This window comes from Osmerus eperlanus, chromosome 6 (genome assembly GCF_963692335.1).
Source record: "Osmerus eperlanus chromosome 6, fOsmEpe2.1, whole genome shotgun sequence".
Lineage (NCBI taxonomy): Eukaryota > Metazoa > Chordata > Actinopteri > Osmeriformes > Osmeridae > Osmerus > Osmerus eperlanus.
This window is the reverse complement of record NC_085023.1, coordinates 6,550,205-6,568,867: the sequence shown is the minus strand read 5'-3', so window position 1 is coordinate 6,568,867 and position 18,663 is coordinate 6,550,205. Positions and strand designations below refer to the sequence as shown.

Genomic DNA, 18,663 nt, shown 5'->3' with positions numbered 1-18,663 from the left:
ATGATAACCAAACAAAAAATTTGATCTGACCAATAAATCCGCAGTCTGAACGTAGCTGTACCAGACTGCACCACAACCTTATCTATTTGTTGTGCCAGTGTAAATATCACATTCTAATTGACATTCTAATTGACATGACATTAAAGGTGAGAGATGATTGTTAAAGAAACATGTCTACATTTGTAAGGACATGTCTTTATTCTCAAAAAATGAAATTAACACAAGTACAATTGAGTCATTGTGCGCTACAAGGTTTCTGACCATGTTTGATGTAAGCTGCAGTCAATCATTTTCAAATGTGCTTCACACCAGAAAGTGAATGTGTATGGCTCTTTGGCTGCACTGCCTTGACAAGTATCAAAGGATAGGCATAAGTGGCACACGTATGGGCTTTTATTGGAGTGTAAATTTTAACTGTAAAGCAGTCATATGAAATGCTATGTTAAAACAAAAACTATACCCTGGTGTCCCACATTCGAGGAAAACAAGGCTGACGAGAATTACTGCTACCTTTGAGTACATCAACATAGAAACAATATGTTTACATTAACAGTAGAGAACCAAATGTCAACATGGGCATTGTCTCTCCTCTTCATTTGACAACACAATTAAACCTTATTAACAAATGTGAAAGATAAAAAATAACTTTTTTAATGGCTCATCTGCATATACATCATTTCTCATCGTCACAGTTACCATCCTTACAACATCATAAAATATGCCAAAAATTAACATTGAAAATTAGTATAGTGCTCCACAGTTCAAGTGCTGTCCAGTAGAGGACATGCCAGCACTTGTCAGAGGGGACAGTCCTTTTTAGATTACGTTTGCAGACTGTCTGCCCTTTCGCAAGACACATTTCGAAGAACTATTGGCACTACAATTGTGTCTTCTTTAATCTTCTGGGAATACACACTGCCCTCTTGAAAATGAATTTAAACAGGAGAAAATCTTGGTTAACTGTTCTCATTTTGCCAATGAACAGTATGAAGAAAGGATATGCAAGCCTATTGGAGTGACATAGAAATAATGGGCCAACCTTATGTAGACAACTTCAGTAATTGAAAGATAATTTGTAAAGTGGCAACAGTGGGGGGAATAAATGTGTTTATAATAGAGTTGGCTCTGTAGGAGCATACATTCAAAAATATTTACATTTTAATACACCTTCTCAAGATGGCTGTCAACATATCGCAAGCTATATCCATTCTGTTGTCTGTAACATTGCGTAAATAGCAGCATTTACTTACAAAAATGTACCTCAATCAAAAGGTCTCACAACAAATGTACTTAAGTACTGTAAGAAAAAAACAACTTGGATGTTTAGTACTTGTAAGTTGAGTTTCTAGAATAAGATAACTAGGAACAAGCCGCTGAGTCTTCTGTTCATTGCTTGTTCATTTCAGGAGTCTGCAATTACAGTTCGTGTTTTGGCAACAACTGCCTTTTTTTTCCAGCAACAAAAGAAGCAAAGTGAGCACACATGGAACTTTGCATTAATATGTAATGTTTATAGTAGAGCATGTCACTCGAACTGTTAAATGTCTGGAACACTAAAATAGGTTTGTAATGAGTGGTAGACATGAGATCTGTTATGACAATTATTGCAACTGTTAAATCAGACAAACTAATGAAAGACTACATCATGTTTAAAAGGGATGCTGGAAACTGGGCATGAAAAAAATACTATATGGCTGGATTTAATAGGATTAATAATGTAGGGAAACTTCATTGTAGCTAATATATTACGGTTGAGGTAAAGGTAAAAATCCAAAGAGGACAAATAAGGCCAACATATGGAGACACAAGCCATACTTTGTTGACCTTCCACCTTTTCATGGTCAAATCGACCAGGGTATATGAAACATTTCTTTCTATCCTTTCCACAGCATTATTCTTACAGTTAAGGTCAGACAATCAGCCAGATGAAAATCAAAACTATTTGGAGCTCCATCTGAACCAGTATTTTAAAACTCCACTCATTGCTTTATAAGTGTAGAATAAAGGCAGGGTCTGTCCATGGCCATCGAGGATGTCATGATGGCAGTAATCAATCCTCCACTCAGGGGCTAACATTCACCCAGAGCCAGCCCAGCAGAGTCCCATACAGCCAGGTTCGGATGTACAGTTTTCTGCCTGACTCAGTCAACAGCATCGGCAGTGTCAGTCCTCCCAAAAATAGTAGGGATGGCAATGTTTTCGTGAAGCTCAGGGGAGATATCTTGCTTTGTCCAGGGAACCTGCATTTTGTGTTTTGGTCCTCCGACTCGTAGAACGAGGACAGCAGCCTATAGCAAGACAGTTGATGTACTTTAGATTTTCAAAATCCTTCTCGTCTCTTTTAGAGAACATGAGATTACAAAAGTCAAGTAATGCAAAATAATAATAAATATATGTAAATCTATCTATATATGCATATAAATATATGTAGTCTCATGTTTTCTTGAAGATTTTATGTGGTTGACTTGACAGTGATCAGTACTGCTTTGAACTGCCAGGACATTCTACAGACTACATTGACTGAGAACTTGTCCCAAGCTGGTGAATGTGTCAGTGATGTTAGACAGGGTCAGAGGGACATGGTAAGAGGATACTCACTGGTCCTTGATCTCAAATCTCTCATGCAGCCACCTGCGGAAAAACACTGGCTCCAGAGGAATTTCCTTCATGTCCACACGTTCAAAGTGAATGTGGACTCTGGGGCATTCCTTGCACAGGAATTCTGTCAAACAAAAAACATGAATTCAAGACTAAACAACATCCGGAAGAGCCTATCCACCAAGAAACACATCCTGTTGAGTGAGCATCAGCTACTGTATCAAGAAGGGGGGGGGGGAGGGGGAGAATGTTCCCATAAGTGCAAGGATAGCCGCAATCAGGGATTGCAGGGTTCAAGCCAGCACAGCTCTTTTTTTGCATTTTCACAAATAGAATAAACTGTGTTTTGAAGAGTCTGTATCATCTGGTTGTTGCTTACTGAAACTGGAATAGTAAATCATTGTACTTTTCACAACTGCAAAAATAAAATGTAAACTCCATATTGTTCATTGTGACACAATTAACCTCTGCATTGTGCATGCAATTCATCAGTAATCTCATTATATATATATATACGATATTGTAATTTTCTTTCATATATATTGTCATTTTCTTAAGATTAAGTTGCATTACTAACAGCAAATTCTACACTACCACAACATCCATCAAATTACATTGTTTACCTTATGATTTATGTATTATGAATATCCATTCATTATTCTACCAAGGTTATTCTGAGAACCCACTGGATAAGTAATGATTTATGTTACTGCAAACTACATGCTAAGTGACATTAATTTCAAACAAATATATGCCTTAAAGGGGTCATTGACTGCAAAACTGAATTAACTTGTCATAGTTGAATAACGACAGTTCGGTGGGTAAAATGGACATACAGTGAACCTCAAGTCCCATCGACCTCTTTCCTATGCAAATCTCACACTTTGAAAACTGCCACTGTAAAACGGTCGGTTTCCAAAAAGCCAACGAATTTACCACCTTTTTTGGCCCCGGTCTGTACCTTTATCACGCCCCAAAATTTACACACATCCGACCGTATGCTCATCACAACCGCAAGCTGTAAGTATGATTTTGTCGCTAACAGTTATCAGCAATGCTAACGTATCCTGTATCTAGCATAGATAGAATGTGTGATGATTTAGTTTATTGGATAAGGGGCTAACGTTATTTCATTTTCCTGACTGTTTCATTCGAATAAATAGCCTGTATCGTTATGTAAATCTACAATTCACGATGCATGTTTAGGCTATGTTGCGTCTCTGCTCCGCAGCTTCGCTCGTTGTAAAGCAACCAATTAGCGCGCAGCTCATCTATATATTCAGGAGCATACCATAAAAGAGAGCAACCCTCTCGTTTCATTCTAGGGCTATTTCACAGCAGGGCTCTCAAGTTTTGAAGACAGGCAAGAGTGACAAAATTAATTAATTAATTGCTTTTTACCTGATATCTTTGAAATGATTAATGCATCCATGGCCAGGATATAATTATAAAATATGACATGATTTTAAAAGTGACCTATAACATCGACTATGCAATACACTTAAATGTATTATGCCTATTTGGAGAGAGATGTTTAGAATGTGACAATATGCCAGTCATCATGTGATAACGAAAATATGACCTAGTCCAGGGGTTCCCAATCCTGGTCCTCGGGCCTCCCTGCCCTGCATGTTTTAGATGTTTCCCTGCTCCAACACACCTGATTCAAATGAATGGGTTGTTAAGCCTGCTACCATTCATTTGAATCAGGTGTGTTGGAACAGGGAAATATCTGAAACGTGCAGGACAGGGGGTAATTGAGGACCAGGGTTGAGAACCACTGGCCTAGACTACTTGTTCTGAGCAGGTGTTGTCAGTGAACAGGCTGTAAAACTGTTAAGTTACAGACACTCATGAAAACTGATGCTAATTATCTGGGAAACATTTTCTAACAGCAGTCAAGTTGTCATTGTGTCAAACAAGTTGTGAATTTGTTGTTACATTAACCCTTGTGTTATCTTCGGGTCATTCTGACCCATCAGTCATTGTGACCCACCGTCGTATTGCGACAGATTTACCGCATACAAAGACAAAGTGAAGCATTTTCTTTTAACCGTTGGGCTGTCTCAGACCCTCCACATTGCAAAGGTTAAAAGAAAATTATTTTAATTTGTTTTTGTATTGGGTAAAATTGGGTAAACACAACGATGGTTCGTTATGAACCTTTGGGTCATGTGACCCGAAGGCAGCACGAGGGTTAAAACAGGAGATCATGACTGTGCTCAAAGTGATGCTCGAGCTCCAGTGGTTTCCTCTGTGGGTGAACGAAACTTTCGGAAGACTGGAGCTTCGCAGGGGCATATGCATACTTCAACGATCTCTTGATCCTGGCTTGGCAGCCATCCATAACACGATCTCGCAGGTGAATCACTTCACCCAGCTGGGTTTCGCTGTCAACTGGAAGAACAGTGCCCAGTGGTCTTCTCGACAGTTCAATTTAATATGGACATGTCCCTGACCAGCTCGGGGGGATGTCTGTCGGGGGGCTCGATTGGAGGTACATGGGACTCAGAGCTCTAGCTAGAGCTCCATGCATCGTTCACTGCTCCACTTCACTCCGGTGTTGAAGGATCAGGATGTTCTCCTTTGAGCCGACAAAAGGGTTGCAGTGGCCCATGTCAACCGTCAGGGAGGTGTTCGTTCCCCTTCCCTCCACCACTCGGCGACAGAGATTTGGATGTGGGCATTCACGCAGCTACACCCTGCTCAAATTGGGGGCAGACGAAGACTGCATACTTCATCAGTCTACCACCCTGTGGTACCCAGAGCTGATGTCCTTGATCTTGAAGAGCCCATGGCCACTTCCTCCCCTCCAGGACACGCTCTCTCAGGCCGGGGGCTCGGTGGCGAGTCCCTCTGTGATTGGGGCCCCACTCATGGCTTGGTTTCTGAAAGGGACCTGCTAGTATGCAGAGGTCTCCCTGAGGCAGTCATTCAGACGATTTAGGTGCAGGCTCCCAGAGCAGGCCGCCATTTGAGCCACTTACTAATGCCTCGCTGCGTTTGCCTGCTCCTCGCAAAGCGTGTCAGCAACTTATGTGCCTAGTCTATAGCCACCCTTCGTGGCGTATATGTAGCTGAAATCTGTGAAGCAGCATCTTGGTTGTTGCCTTCACCTTTTATTCGCTATTACCTTCTAAACATCGTGTCCTCCTCCTTCGCTCTCTCCGTCCTCGGCGCAGGGGGGGTATGTTTTCACTATGGCCGACTCGGGGTATGACTAGGCTATTCGCCTTGAGATCTACCTGACGTGCCTTGGTGTAGTTGTTCGATCTCCTTGCTGTTGATTAAGGCTGCGAACCACACAGGTCAAGAAGCACTGTTTTTCTTGTCCTATTGCATTTTTCAGATGCGTGCCTCCCGAATTTGCATGCAGACATTATACCTACTGGACTCAACCCCTTCAACCCTTGGTAATTGGGGATGGAGGATTGGGGATCTCTATACAGGTACCAACCTTGGCTTGGTTATGCTGTATATACACTTACTTTCCTTGCTTCAAATTATACTGATATACATTTCAGGCCATACCACCCAGCCCAAAGTAAACTAAGGTGCATGCTGGCATAGTCAATGTCAGCATGACGCAGTGGCACAATTTTTTTTATAATGAGTCTTGTCAAACAGAACGATGGGTAATAATAATAATAATTTAAAAAAAACTACATGACATATATATATAAATTAATTATTGTCTGGTTGAGACCAAAGACGTTCTTATGTACATGTTGAGCCCTTGTCCAATAACTCACTCATTAATACACTCAGGGTACTAATACCTCAATAACATGTCCAGGAATGGGAAAAGAATGGAGGTGTTCAATGAAAAACAAACACTCATTGTTCTGTTTACTGGCAACACAAAAGTGTTTACTCCGGAGAGAAACAGGATGTTATCACACTGCAGCAGTGCTTTTAAAAACAGGTCTGTGCACAAAACAGGGAATTAAAAACAACACACACGCTTGTTTACAAGAAACTTCAGGAAATGTACACTTCCATCACTTTTTTCCTCTGCTTTGATTAAGAGTACAATGTCATGTCACTGATGAACCGACAGCACAACAGCAGCATGACACATCCAGTGATTCCTGGACGATACTATTCTACTGTCCATCCAAAGGTCATTGGATGTGCAACGTTGCTCATAGGGTTTACATCCTGTCTGGTTACATCCCTCTTGATCCTGTGATTGTATCCATTGCTCGCAGATAAGAGGGTAAAAGATGGAGACCCTATGCCTAATACAGACTATTTCATCCTAACAATGACACTCATTGCTTTATCTGATGTGAAACAAGCACTGTGGTTAACTCTGTGGTGGACACATTCAGACAACCCCATACCTGGCATTGTTGGGGCAGGCCGTCTTTCACCGTTGGCACCAACTGTTCCCTCGTATGCCACTGTGACATCATAAATAGCCTCCAAGTGGTCCTTCATGGTTTCCACGGCGATGTGCGAGGCCTTCATCCTGGGGGTCAGTGTGTGGCCTAGAACAGCCAGTCCTGTGTGGATACACATCCATGTTATTCACACAGGGCAGTTTAAACCACCAGACCAGTGTGTACAAAAATAATGATATAATTTACCAATTCCAACACAAATTGCACAAGCCACTTTATGCTCAATTTCTTTGATGGATTAATGTATGCCTTAGTACTGTGAACTAAAATAAAACCTCACATTATCAGTAATGCATTTAAAATTGGCAAAATTTGAAAGATTGTGTTGCAGGTGGATTTAAGGTGTGAGCCCCTACATTTTCTGTCAGTGCCCCTAAAACATTTCCACCCCAACAAGAGCACACAGGTCTTCATCAGGGGTGACAATGATCCGAACCCCCTCGGGGGTCCAGGGCATGCTTATATATATATATATATATATATATATATATATATATATATATATATATATATGCATAGTCAGTGAACACTGAAATGAATTTGAGGATTATAGGTCACATGACCAAAAAGCTATTGAAGTTTGAAGGTTTATTTTGAATTAAGAAATAATTTTTAATAACTTGAGATGAAAATGAACAAAATAAAGGCTGTGCTGCATGAATGCATACATCTTCAACAGTTTAACATTATTTTGACGCTCCTAGTTCATGTTGTTGAGAAGCTATTGACTTTTGAAACGTGTAATTTGTTGATGGTCCCTAAACATACGCTTTGTTTAGGCAGCCTAAAATACAATACAATCAAATCATCTCTGTCCGTGACTGCACCTTTAGCTTGCTCTGGGTATATGTGCCCCACACAGGTATAGCAGAACTGCCCGCAATATGATTAGGCTACGTCATTATCCCCAAAATAGCACAAATTAGCATTTTGTGGGCACGAATTAGGATTTCCCCCCCCCAGAAGTCATGTCTGGGGCTCCGTAATTACAGACTAGAAGACAAAAAATAAAATAAAAGCGTGCGTGTCATGATGACATTGGTTGGCCGAACGAAGGAGGCCCCCCCCCCCTGAAATTACAGATAGGGCAAAGTGCCCCCGATGATGTTGGTGACACAGATTTCAGGAATTCTTCTCAGTGGCTTTGGTACCTATATTTCTCAGATCACAATTGAAATTATCTGTCATCTCTGCAGTAGGCCCTACTTGTTCAACCTCCACATCATCTATTCTAGTCACTTATGCACGTCATAAAAGCAATTTCTCATTATTTAGAGATAGATTTAGAGAGATTATATAAACAAATTGCCAATGCTCTGGTACATTCATGCACATGATTATGTAGCCTAAGGGGTGTTTGCTATGTTTATATTGAGCGAATAGTGTCTTACTGAGTGTACTTCGTACTTCGTGACTGCCATCTTGACTGTAAGTAACCAGATTTCAACATCCACCTAGAAGGAACGCAGGCAGTCGACTTCAAGTCTCTTCTGACTTCCTTCGACCTGAAGCTGCTGAACACACCGGCGACCCACAAGGCAGGAAAACAGCTCGACCTCATCCTGACACATAACTATCACTGATTTAACCTCTGTAACCCGACTATACATTTCTAATCCCATCCAATTCTCTGTCTCTCTCCCTCCAACTCCTCCTACCTCCCCTCCCCTCGTAACTTTCCGCCGCAACCTCCGCTCCCTATCCCCTCCCATTGACGAGTTCATGTGCCACCCCACTGACACTGCCACCAACACCCAGTTATCCACTTTAACTGCATCACTCGACACTCTCTGTCCCCTGTCAACCAGGCCTGCGCGATCTTCTCCCTCCTGTCCGTGGCTCACGGATGTTATTCTTGAAGAACGGTCCATCCTTCAGGCAGCTGAGAGGAGATGGCGCAAGAATGGGTATGGGTATGAGTATGGGAGTCAGGTGGCTGAGTGGTGAGGGAATCGGGCTAGTAATCCGAAGGTTGCCAGTTCGATTCCCGGTCATGCCAACTGACGCTGTGTCCTTGGGCAAGACACTTCACCCTACTTGCCTCGGGGGAATGTCCCTGTCTTACTGTAAGTCGCTCTGGATAAGAGCGTCTGCTAAATGACTAAATGTAAGTCCAAAGACGGTCTGGACCTCGATAAGTATCACTCCCTCCTCAAATCCTTCTCTGCCCGCATAACTGATGCTAAAACCCACTACTTCCTGAACAAAATTAACTCTGCCTCAAACCCTCACAAACTTTTCTCTACCTTAACCCAGCCGTCCTCCAGAACTACAGACCAGTATCACTGCTACCCTTCTTTTCTAAAACAATTGAACGCACTAACCAACTGTCAAACTTCCTCAGAACAACCTGCTTGACCCCAACCAATCGGGCTTCAAGACTGGCCACTCCACAGAAACTGCCCTCCTGTCTGCCAGAGCGGCTTCGAGGTCATCCGTCATCATTCTGCTGGACCTTTCTGCAGCATTTGATACGGTTAACCATCAAATCCTGCTGGCCAGACTTACTGAGATGGGCATTGGCACTGCACTTCAGTGGATCTCATCCTACCTGTCGGGAAGATCCTACCAGGTCTCCTGGGGAGGCAAAGTGTCAGGCCCCCGCCAGCTCTCCACTGGTGTCCCACAGAGCTCCGTCCTTGGACCCCTCCTCTTCTCCCTCTACACCACCTCGCTTGGACCAATCATCACCTCCCATGGCTTCTCCTACCACTGCTATGCTGACTACACGCAGCTGTACCTGTCCTTCCCCCCGACTGATCCGGGGATCTCAGCTAGGATCGAGGCCTGCCTCACAGACATCTCCGTCTGGATGACCGAGCACCACCTCCAGCTGAACCTCGCCAAAACAGAACTCCTCATCATCCCAGCCAAACCCTCCATTTCCCACAATCTCTCAATCACCCTGGGATCGGCGACGGCCGATCCCAGGGTCGTTCATCCTCTGCCAGGAACCTTGGAGTGACCATGGATGACAAGCTCTCCCTCATGGCCCACATTGCTGCAGTCTCCCGGTCGTGTAGATTCACCCTCTACAACATCCGGAAGATCAGGAGATACCTGCCTGAGCATTCCACCCAGCTGCTAGTCCAAGCACTTGTCCTCTCAAAGTTGGACTACTGCAACTCGCTGCTCGCCGGTCTCCCCGAAAGCGCAACCTGCCACGCTCCCATGTTATCCCGCTCCTCATCTCCCTCCACTGGCTTCCCATCACGGCCTGTATCAGATTCAAGACTCTGGTACTGACCTTCCGAGCAGTGAACGGGACTGCACCCGACTACATCAAGTCTCTCCTCCAGCCTTACACCCCCCCCCGCCCCCCCCCCCAGTTACTGCATGCTCTTATGGTTCTTCCCTTTGGCACTTATTTGTATTTTCACAATTCATGCTTCATGTTTTGGCTGCTCGCAATGTTTGGGGCTATCTCGTTATGATCAGTGACCTATGCTCTTTTGTAAAGCTCTCTCTTGGAAGTCGCTTTGGATAAAAGCGTCTGCTAAATGCATAAATGTAAATATATATTATATTAATGTTTGTATTTTATCCTTTGTGCTATGCAATGATGTTAGTCTTGCATGTATCGCATTCTCATAAATATGACACAACTGACCGAGGAGTCTAAATTCGTACGAACATTGTTCCTGTCGCTATATTCATGCCTTAAAAAAACAACTAAGGAGGCTAAAGTGGTAGGAATAGTGCCCATGTCCTTGATGTGCACCGGTGATTAAAATGTCAAAGTTGAATTGGTATCGAGAGTTTTGTGCACATTTGCAGGTCAAAACTGACATCAGTAAACACATTGATTTATGTAACAAAATTCACTGATCTATACGAAAGTATCCACTTTATCTTGTCGTTCTGTTAGTGATCCAGCATTTCATCCATAAATGCAACCCTTTGAAAGCAGCTGATTCAATGTTATGCTAGCACTGCTGATGTTCTTAAGTTCACAGTATTCCTCACACTTAAAAAATGTGCTGTAAGGCTAATTCCATGATTTGCTTCTCAGTACATCATATACGTGTGAAATGAGTTGCTGAAAGCATGTCCAAAGCTCTAAAACTTTGTCGCACTGAAATGTGGAGTAGACCGATGAACAGTTTCTCACACGTTTTCAGCTCAGGTTTTGTTTAGGCGGGGCAAAACCCAACCTATCTACGTCAGAGCCACCTATCTATGTCAGATCACAGACGGTTTATATAACCTGGATTCTGTTACTCAGCTGGTATGCAAAGACAAAGTAATTAACACATAAAATACTCAGAGACTGCAGGTAGGTCTGTTCTGATATCTGCAATTGATTTTGCTAGTTGTTGCTGTTTGTTGCAAAATTCAATAAATTCGAGGGGGTGGTGCTTCAGCTCCTTCAGGTGACACGCCCCCCCAAGTATCAAGCAGAGAAGACTGCTGATTTTCTCACAATTTCAAAGCCTAATTTAACATACTTTTCTGTTTTTTTCATTCGAATTTGCATGGGTAGTTAACAACACATTCTTCTGTGGTGTGATGAACATAAAACTAATTTTCAGTTCTGCTTTACAGCCACTTTAATTCACACCTTTTGCGTGTAGCCCTGAGACTTAAGTGGTTCTTCATGCCACACATTCGGAAGGGTTAGTCATTCTGGTGGACAAAATCGCTCACTCTCACCCGCACTTTTGAAGATGGCAATGCGAAATTAATAAATAACCTAACTGGACACAAAATTAATTTCTAAAAGAAAGAAAACAGCCTATACTTCCTCAGTCTCAGTGGCGGATCTAGAACATTTTATATGGGGTGGCAAAGGGGTGGCAAGAGGTCTTGGCAGGGTAGCATGGGTAAACGGTACGTGGGAATCCCTATAGATGAATGGCTTTAACAAAACAAAAACAAGACCAATTTTCAGCACAGGAGTGTAATGGCCCAAACCAGCTCATCCCCACCAGGGGCCAAGCCATACGTTGAACATTCAGGGCTTAAACCGAACCTAGGTTGATGTGATTTGAAATCGGAAATTCACATTAATGCGAGCACGCATAGCGCACAAGCAAATTTTTTATCATTAATTTCAGTGCTAAATTGTTTTTTGTTTTGTTTTATGTAATATGAACATTACGTTGGACTCATATTGTTATATTTCCGGAAATTACAACCCAAATTTTTACCTGAAAGATTTGGCTTTTGAGAAGAAAAAAAATTCCCACCCTTGCAGGAACCTAGATTTTTTTACCTGGCTTTTTCAGTTCCTCCTGGCTTTTTCCCATCCATTTTATTCTTTTCACATCATCATAATCTTGCTAACTCCCTCCACAACAATAAATGACGGTTTAACGGGACGGGTTTTGTCCCGTATTTTCTGAGTTGTCTTCAATGCAGCGTCCCATGCAAATCATCCCACCCGAATTCTGTGAAGACTCGTCCTATTCTGCCCCTGATTGGGTAATACTCGCTGCCATTGTTGGTTTGATCGTTTTTGATCGGTTGACGGCCAATCAGTCAGAGAAGGGCGGGTCTCTTGGCGGAGAGTCTACCGATACTAATTTCAATAGAAGATATATTTTATAATGTCCATGTAACAATCTTAATGTTTATGAAAACATGTTTTAAGTTGTGATTTACCACCACTTCCTCCCCCTCCCCTCCCCTCCCACATGAAGGTACTATTATTCTTAGTATAAATCTGTGGTTGAGCTCCGACCAAAGTCCATAGGACTTTTTGGGTCACCAACAGCTTCATATCCAATTCCTTGCCTTGTCCAGTTATTGGTGAGACATGGCACTATTCTTCCTCCTCTAACACCCTTAACCTTACTAAGTGCAGATAATGGAATGGGCACAGCCCAAAATCTCACAAGCTCTTTACAAGGATTTGTAGGGGCAAATTATATTCATTTCTGATTGCGAGACAGGCATATTACACACTAAAGCTGGTATCACCCCAAATGTTGTACCAGACCAATCAATGTAGGCACGTTTCATGATTTCCCCTAGGCTGGTCTATCTGAATATAAGTTTGTAAAATGAAACCATTGAATACTGAATCAGTTTGTTACTATATTAGCCCAACATCCAACTATGTCATTTACAATAGCACAAGAACCAGGTTTTCAATCTTTAAAAATGTATGTTGCAAATTCAGATTGGCAACATGATAATCACTTATCAGACAGCCCGGTTTTTAAGCCACAGCCTCTGGGATATTTCATCTAAACTGCTCACTTGTCATGGCCGCCAAGCTACTGGCGCTTAACCAACAATGGAGAGGGAAAAAAGAAATAACCTTCCATGAGAATTCTTTTCATTTTTTGTCAGGTTTCCCACTAAACCCTTACAGCAAAAAAAAAAAAATGGGGGGTGAGATCTAAACATATATGGGAAAGTAAGTTGAGTGTAACATCTTCCATCTCACAAACAATGTTTCTAAATGAGTTTAGCTTTAGAATCTTCACTGGGTTAAACATTTCAATCTGAAAAGTGGTTTCCAAACACTACTTGTCAACTGCGATATTTGAGTAGGGTTTTCAATCACCAACTTTTAATCAGTTGGAGTGAGCACCAACTGAATACATTTCTGCATGAACCTGAAACAGTGGTTATCTGCCTTAAGGAAAAATGTTTGGATAAATATAGATCAATTTGATATGAGCAGCACCTTGTTTGGAGGCAAAATCTTGACTTTCTGTGATCACATTCTTGAGCTCTGGGTTATACCGAGTTCCCTCAGGGAAAATAACAAGATACATCTGTAAAGATAAAAATAATACATAAGTTGTTACACATGATGTGTTCTTGGGTATTTACAGCACATAGTTGTCACTTCAAAATATCTTGCTGCTTAAACTGAACTTGGTGCCCACAGACAGTTAATAGGGTACAGTTAAGTTAACAAGTCCCCAGACTGAGCTTATCGTCCTGAGGAATAAAACGTAGTTTGCAAATCATAAAGTCTTCTAGAGACTAAAAGGTCACGCAGAGGTTTTGGGTGGACAGTCCCTTTAAGTACTTACCGGTGTCCCCAGGTCTGTCTGTGAGAGGAGTTTTTTTTTCATTGCCTTCTCATCAAACTTTGCACTTCGCTTAACGTAGACACCTCCGTGCTTAAAGAAAATAAATCAATATAAAATGCAGTGAGACCTAATTTAATCAAATAGTGAGTTCATATGAACAAAAACAGAAGACAATTGTAGGATGTATGTGTAGGACATATCTGATAATCCAGTTTAATCCACAGTTATTTTAGACATATTTTGAAGAAGAAATATTTATCATTTAGAAATGACACGTGAAAAAGCAGCAACACTGGGAACACATGCACACCGCAATATAAGATGTAAGATGGGAGGGGACAGGTGGCTGAGCGGTTAGAGAATCGGGCTAGTAATCAGAAGGTCACTGGTTCGATTCCCGGCCGTGCAAAATGACGTTGTGTCCTTGGGCAAGGCACTTCACCCTACTTGCCTCGGGGGAATGTCCCTGTACTAACTGCAAGTCGCTCTGGATAAGAGCGTCTGCTAAATGACTAAATGTAAGATGTTACCTGAGAGAAGTACCATCCATACAGCGGAAGCCACTTCAGACCATCTTTAAGAACGTATCTTATATGGCCAATAGAATCCTGCCTGATGGCCAACATGTCAGCAATGATCCAGTCCGCTGTGACAAGAACAAGGGGAACATCATGGTTTGAAACTCATTTCAAAATAAACAAATAAAAGCCCGAACTGAAAGCCTACAATGTTTTAGAAGTAATCTTGACAGCTCACCGGTACATTGATGGTTGGAAATGTAGACCACATTCTCTTTTTTCTTTGGCATATCTCCATAAATAACAATCTTTAAAAGAAAACAAAGAGGAAAGTTCACATTAAGATCAATTGTTAGGCTGACAAAACCTTAACAGGCACAAATGTAACTACATGATATATCACAAATTAACACCACACCTAGAGATAAGCTAAAGAAAGAATATATCAAGATTATTTCAGGGTGGTACACATTAATACACACCCAAGGTGAACTCTTGCCTCATAAAACTGACAATAACACAAAGGTACTGGTACGAATGGAATGTGACCACTGCCTAGTCTAAAGAGATTAATTGTAAATTTCATATAAACCGTAGCTTGGCCTCAAACTTGTACTATAGGCCAACACTAGACCTCAACAGTGCGGAATTTAACATAGGCCTATTCAAATGCTGTCCATTCAAATATATGGTGTGTTTGCATCTTTGTGGATAAAAAGCCATAAAATACACGTTACAAAATGCATCAGTGGCAACTCTTCGAATGCTTCAACCTGTGAATACATTTCGCAATCGAGTTTTACTTCAATTATACAGTCGTTATTTACATTAAAGCTAATCACACCCTCGGCTCTACTCTTGGCCAGAAAAAAAACTGAGTCATGGCTGGTATTCAGCTGGTTTGACAAGTTCCTGTGCAGCAACTGACAGTAACCGCTACATTACAGAACTGTGTAGTATTAAGAGATGGCAGTTGACATCCTATATTGTGAGAACGGAAGTGTTGTGCATTCTGTATACTAGTTAGAAGAGTCCCCAGCTGTCTTCTCTCTTCCTGTAACCTAAACATGATGGGCACCAGCAGATGCAGCTTCAAAGGGGAAATAAACTTGAGGTTGTGTTGTGGCAAATGATTTGTGATCTGAGGAGGGTTAGGCTGGCGAAGTTTTGCAGAATCTACACCCAGCATAAGAGTTGAAGGAGAAATAGGAAGTTGGGAGGTCTCATGTTATTTGTATTACCCAACATCAAACCCAGCATCCACCTTGGAGACCCCCCCCCCCCCCCCCACGTGATAGAAATATACACAAACAATGTTGTTTAATTGTAACTTGTTTAACTGTATGCTCTTATGATTCTTATGCTCTTATGGTTCTTCCCGTCGGCACTTATTTTGTTTTCACAATGTATGCTTCATGTTTTGGCTACCCGCAATGTTTTTGGGACTATCTCGTTATGATCAGTGACTTGTGCACTTTTGTAAAGCGCTCTTGGAAGTCGCTTTGGATAAAAGCGTCTGCTAAATGAATACATGTAAATGTAAAATATACATGAAACAAACATTACTCACCTCCACACCCGTGTAGTTCTCAAAGAAAAAGAGGACCATGCTCTGATAGATGGAGTAGATATTGTCGTCTAGCCGGTGGTATAGTCTTGCTGGTAAGATGGTAGACAGCAAGCGCCAGGCACCCCATGACAGAAGGTAAGCCGGTGCTGTGCCTAGCATCACCGTGGCAGGAAACCAATACCGCAAAGAGTATGTGTGCACAACCAGCGACAGGAGCATTTTGTTCGGCACACTGTGACTTATTTGTGAAAGTTCCAAAGTCAAGGTATAGCTAGTATACAGCCAACACTCGCTTGTCTTGTTAACGTGAAGAGTCCTCCCTGACAATCACCGCCTTCACAGCTAGGAATGAATAGTCAAAGTACTGTATGATGCCTGGGGGGAGGGAGGGCTTGCTAACCCAACTAACTAGATAAGTTATAACGAGATAGCTGGTTGCCCAACTATAAAACGTCCTATTTCAAATATTTGTATTAAATAAGACATGTAAACTCAAATTAAACGTTATACACTCCATGTCATTAATCTTACAGCTTGCATACGACCTCAAAACTTAACATCTAGCTAACGTTATCTTATAGGCAATGTACATTTGACAACGCCGGCTAGCTAGCTGGCTGCAACTAGGACACTGTTTCCCGCCGCATTAATGCATACAAGTTAAAACTATATTTAACAAAACAACTTTCAAAAATACGGTATTCAATTGTGATTACTTTTGCAGTATTTACCAGGAAATCGCTCTTGATTACCATGAAATACATGAACTGCACAGTGCCAAAGTCACACACACGCCTCCTCTCATGGCTTCCATGTTGGAAATAGACGTAAAGGCGTTTTGCAATGTCGTTAAACCCGATTGGCTCAACGTAAAAGTGGTGTTCATTGAAGGGGAGGGGCTGAAGCAAGACCAGTCAAGTAACCTTTAAAATTGTCAATACCAGTGCACAATGCCGGTGATGCAGTCGGTGATTAAGACGTCAGTGAAAAACACAGTAGATTACCTGAACTATAGATAGTACACAGTGCCTATGATAAAATTGGTGGCACACACACACAGATTCCTGAAATTATAGATAGGGCACAGTGCCCACGATGTTGTCTGTAACACACACAGATTTCTGGAATTAAAGATAGTGCCCGTGATGCAGCTGGTGAAAACAGTTCTTCTCAGTGGCTTTGGTACCTACACTCACCAGCCACTTTATTAGGTACGCCTGTTCAATTGCTTGTTAACACAAATAGCTGATCAGCCAATCACATGGCAGCAACTCAATGCATTTATGCATGTAGACGTGTTTAAGACAACTTGCTGAAGTTCAAACCAGGCATCAGAATGGGGAAGAAAGGCGATCTAAGTGACCCTTGAGTGGCCCTTGAGTGGCAGTTGTGTGGACAAAAATGCCTTGTTGATGTCAGAGGAGAATGGGCAGACTGGTTAGAGATAATAGAAAGCTAACAGTAACTCAAATAGCCACTCTTTACAACCAAGGTATGCAGAATACCAACTCTGAATGCACAACACGTCGAACCTTGAAGCAGATGGGCTACAGCAGCAAACCACAACGGGGGCCACTCCTGTCAGCTAAGAACAGGAAACTGAGGCTACAATTCGCACAGGCTCACCGAAATTGGACAATAGAAGATTGGAAAAACGTTGCCTGGTCTGATGAGTCTCCATTTCAGCTAAGACATTCAGATGGTATGGTCAGAATTTGACGTAAAGGACATGAAATTATGGATCCATCCTGCCCTGTATGAACGGTTTAGGCTGGTGGTGATGGTGAAATGGTTTGGGCTCCTTAATACCAATTGAGCATCATTTAAACGCAACAGCCTACCTGAGTATTGTTGCTGACCTCGTCCATCCCTTTATGACCACAATGTACCCATCTTCTGATAGCTACTTCCAGCAGGATAATGTACCATGTCACAAAGCTCAAATCATCTCAAACTGGTTTCTGAACATGACAATGAGTTCACTGTACTCCAATGGCCTCCACAGTCACCAGATCCCAATTCAATAGAGCACCTTTGGGATGTGGTGGAACGGGAGATTCACATCAAGGATGTGCAGCCGACAAATATGCAGCAACCGCGTGATGCTATCATGTCCATATGGACCAAAATCTCTGAGGAATGTTTCCAACACCTTGTTGAAAGGGGATCTGGGGGATCAGATGGCTGAGCGGTTAAGGAGTCGGGCTAGTAATCAGAAGGTCTCTGGTTCGATTCCCGGCCGTGTCAAATGACGTTGTGTCCTTGGGCAAGGCACTTCACCCTACTTGCCTCGGGGGAATGTCCCTGTACTTACTGTAAGTCGCTCTGGATAAGAGCGTCTGCTAAATGCCTAAATGTAAATGTTGAAAGAATGCCACGAAGAATTAAGGCAGTTCTGAAGGCAAAGGGGGTCCAACCCATTACTAGCGAGGTGTACCTAATAAAGTGGCCGGTGAGTGTATATTTCTCAGATCACAATTGAAATTCTCTGTCATCTCGGAAGTAGGCCTACTTGTTCAACCTCCATATCTATTCTAGTCACTTATGCACAACATTAATGTCGATGACACACAGAATTT

The 18,663-nt window shown here is 42.2% G+C and overlaps 1 protein-coding gene across 3 annotated transcripts; it reads right to left on the bottom strand.

Moving 5' to 3' along the window:
- Positions 1-1,831: 1,831 nt before the first annotated feature.
- agpat5 (1-acylglycerol-3-phosphate O-acyltransferase 5 (lysophosphatidic acid acyltransferase, epsilon)) lies at positions 1,832-16,922 on the bottom strand. Of its 3 annotated transcripts, none has more exons than XM_062463239.1 (9): positions 16,816-16,922; positions 16,085-16,236; positions 14,753-14,822; positions 14,527-14,642; positions 13,997-14,086; positions 13,642-13,732; positions 6,945-7,106; positions 2,599-2,722; positions 1,832-2,288 (listed from the first exon to the last, which is right to left on the bottom strand). In XM_062463239.1, exons 2-9 carry the CDS (start codon positions 16,121-16,123, stop codon positions 2,063-2,065), a joined length of 918 nt encoding a protein of 305 aa, XP_062319223.1. In that variant the 5' UTR covers positions 16,124-16,236; positions 16,816-16,922; the 3' UTR covers positions 1,832-2,062. The 3 variants fall into 3 exon arrangements, with proteins under 3 accessions (XP_062319223.1, XP_062319221.1, XP_062319220.1); XM_062463237.1 differs by having other exon boundaries at positions 16,085-16,426; positions 16,816-16,919; XM_062463236.1 differs by having other exon boundaries at positions 16,085-16,914.
- Between the last annotated feature and the right edge of the window lie 1,741 nt (positions 16,923-18,663).

Bases quoted from the DNA above. Each gene is read 5' to 3' on its own strand.
- agpat5 (XM_062463237.1), bottom strand. From the start codon at position 16,303: ATGCTCCTGTCGCTGGTTGTGCACACATACTCTTTGCGGTATTGGTTT. The intron at 14,087-14,526 runs GTAACATCTTAC...ATTTTCTTTAAG, and splicing joins ATGGATGGTACTTCTCTCAG to CACGGAGGTGTCTACGTTAA. The intron at 2,723-6,944 runs GTATGGGGTTGT...TTTGTTTGACAG, and splicing joins GCCTGCCCCAACAATGCCAG to AATTCCTGTGCAAGGAATGC.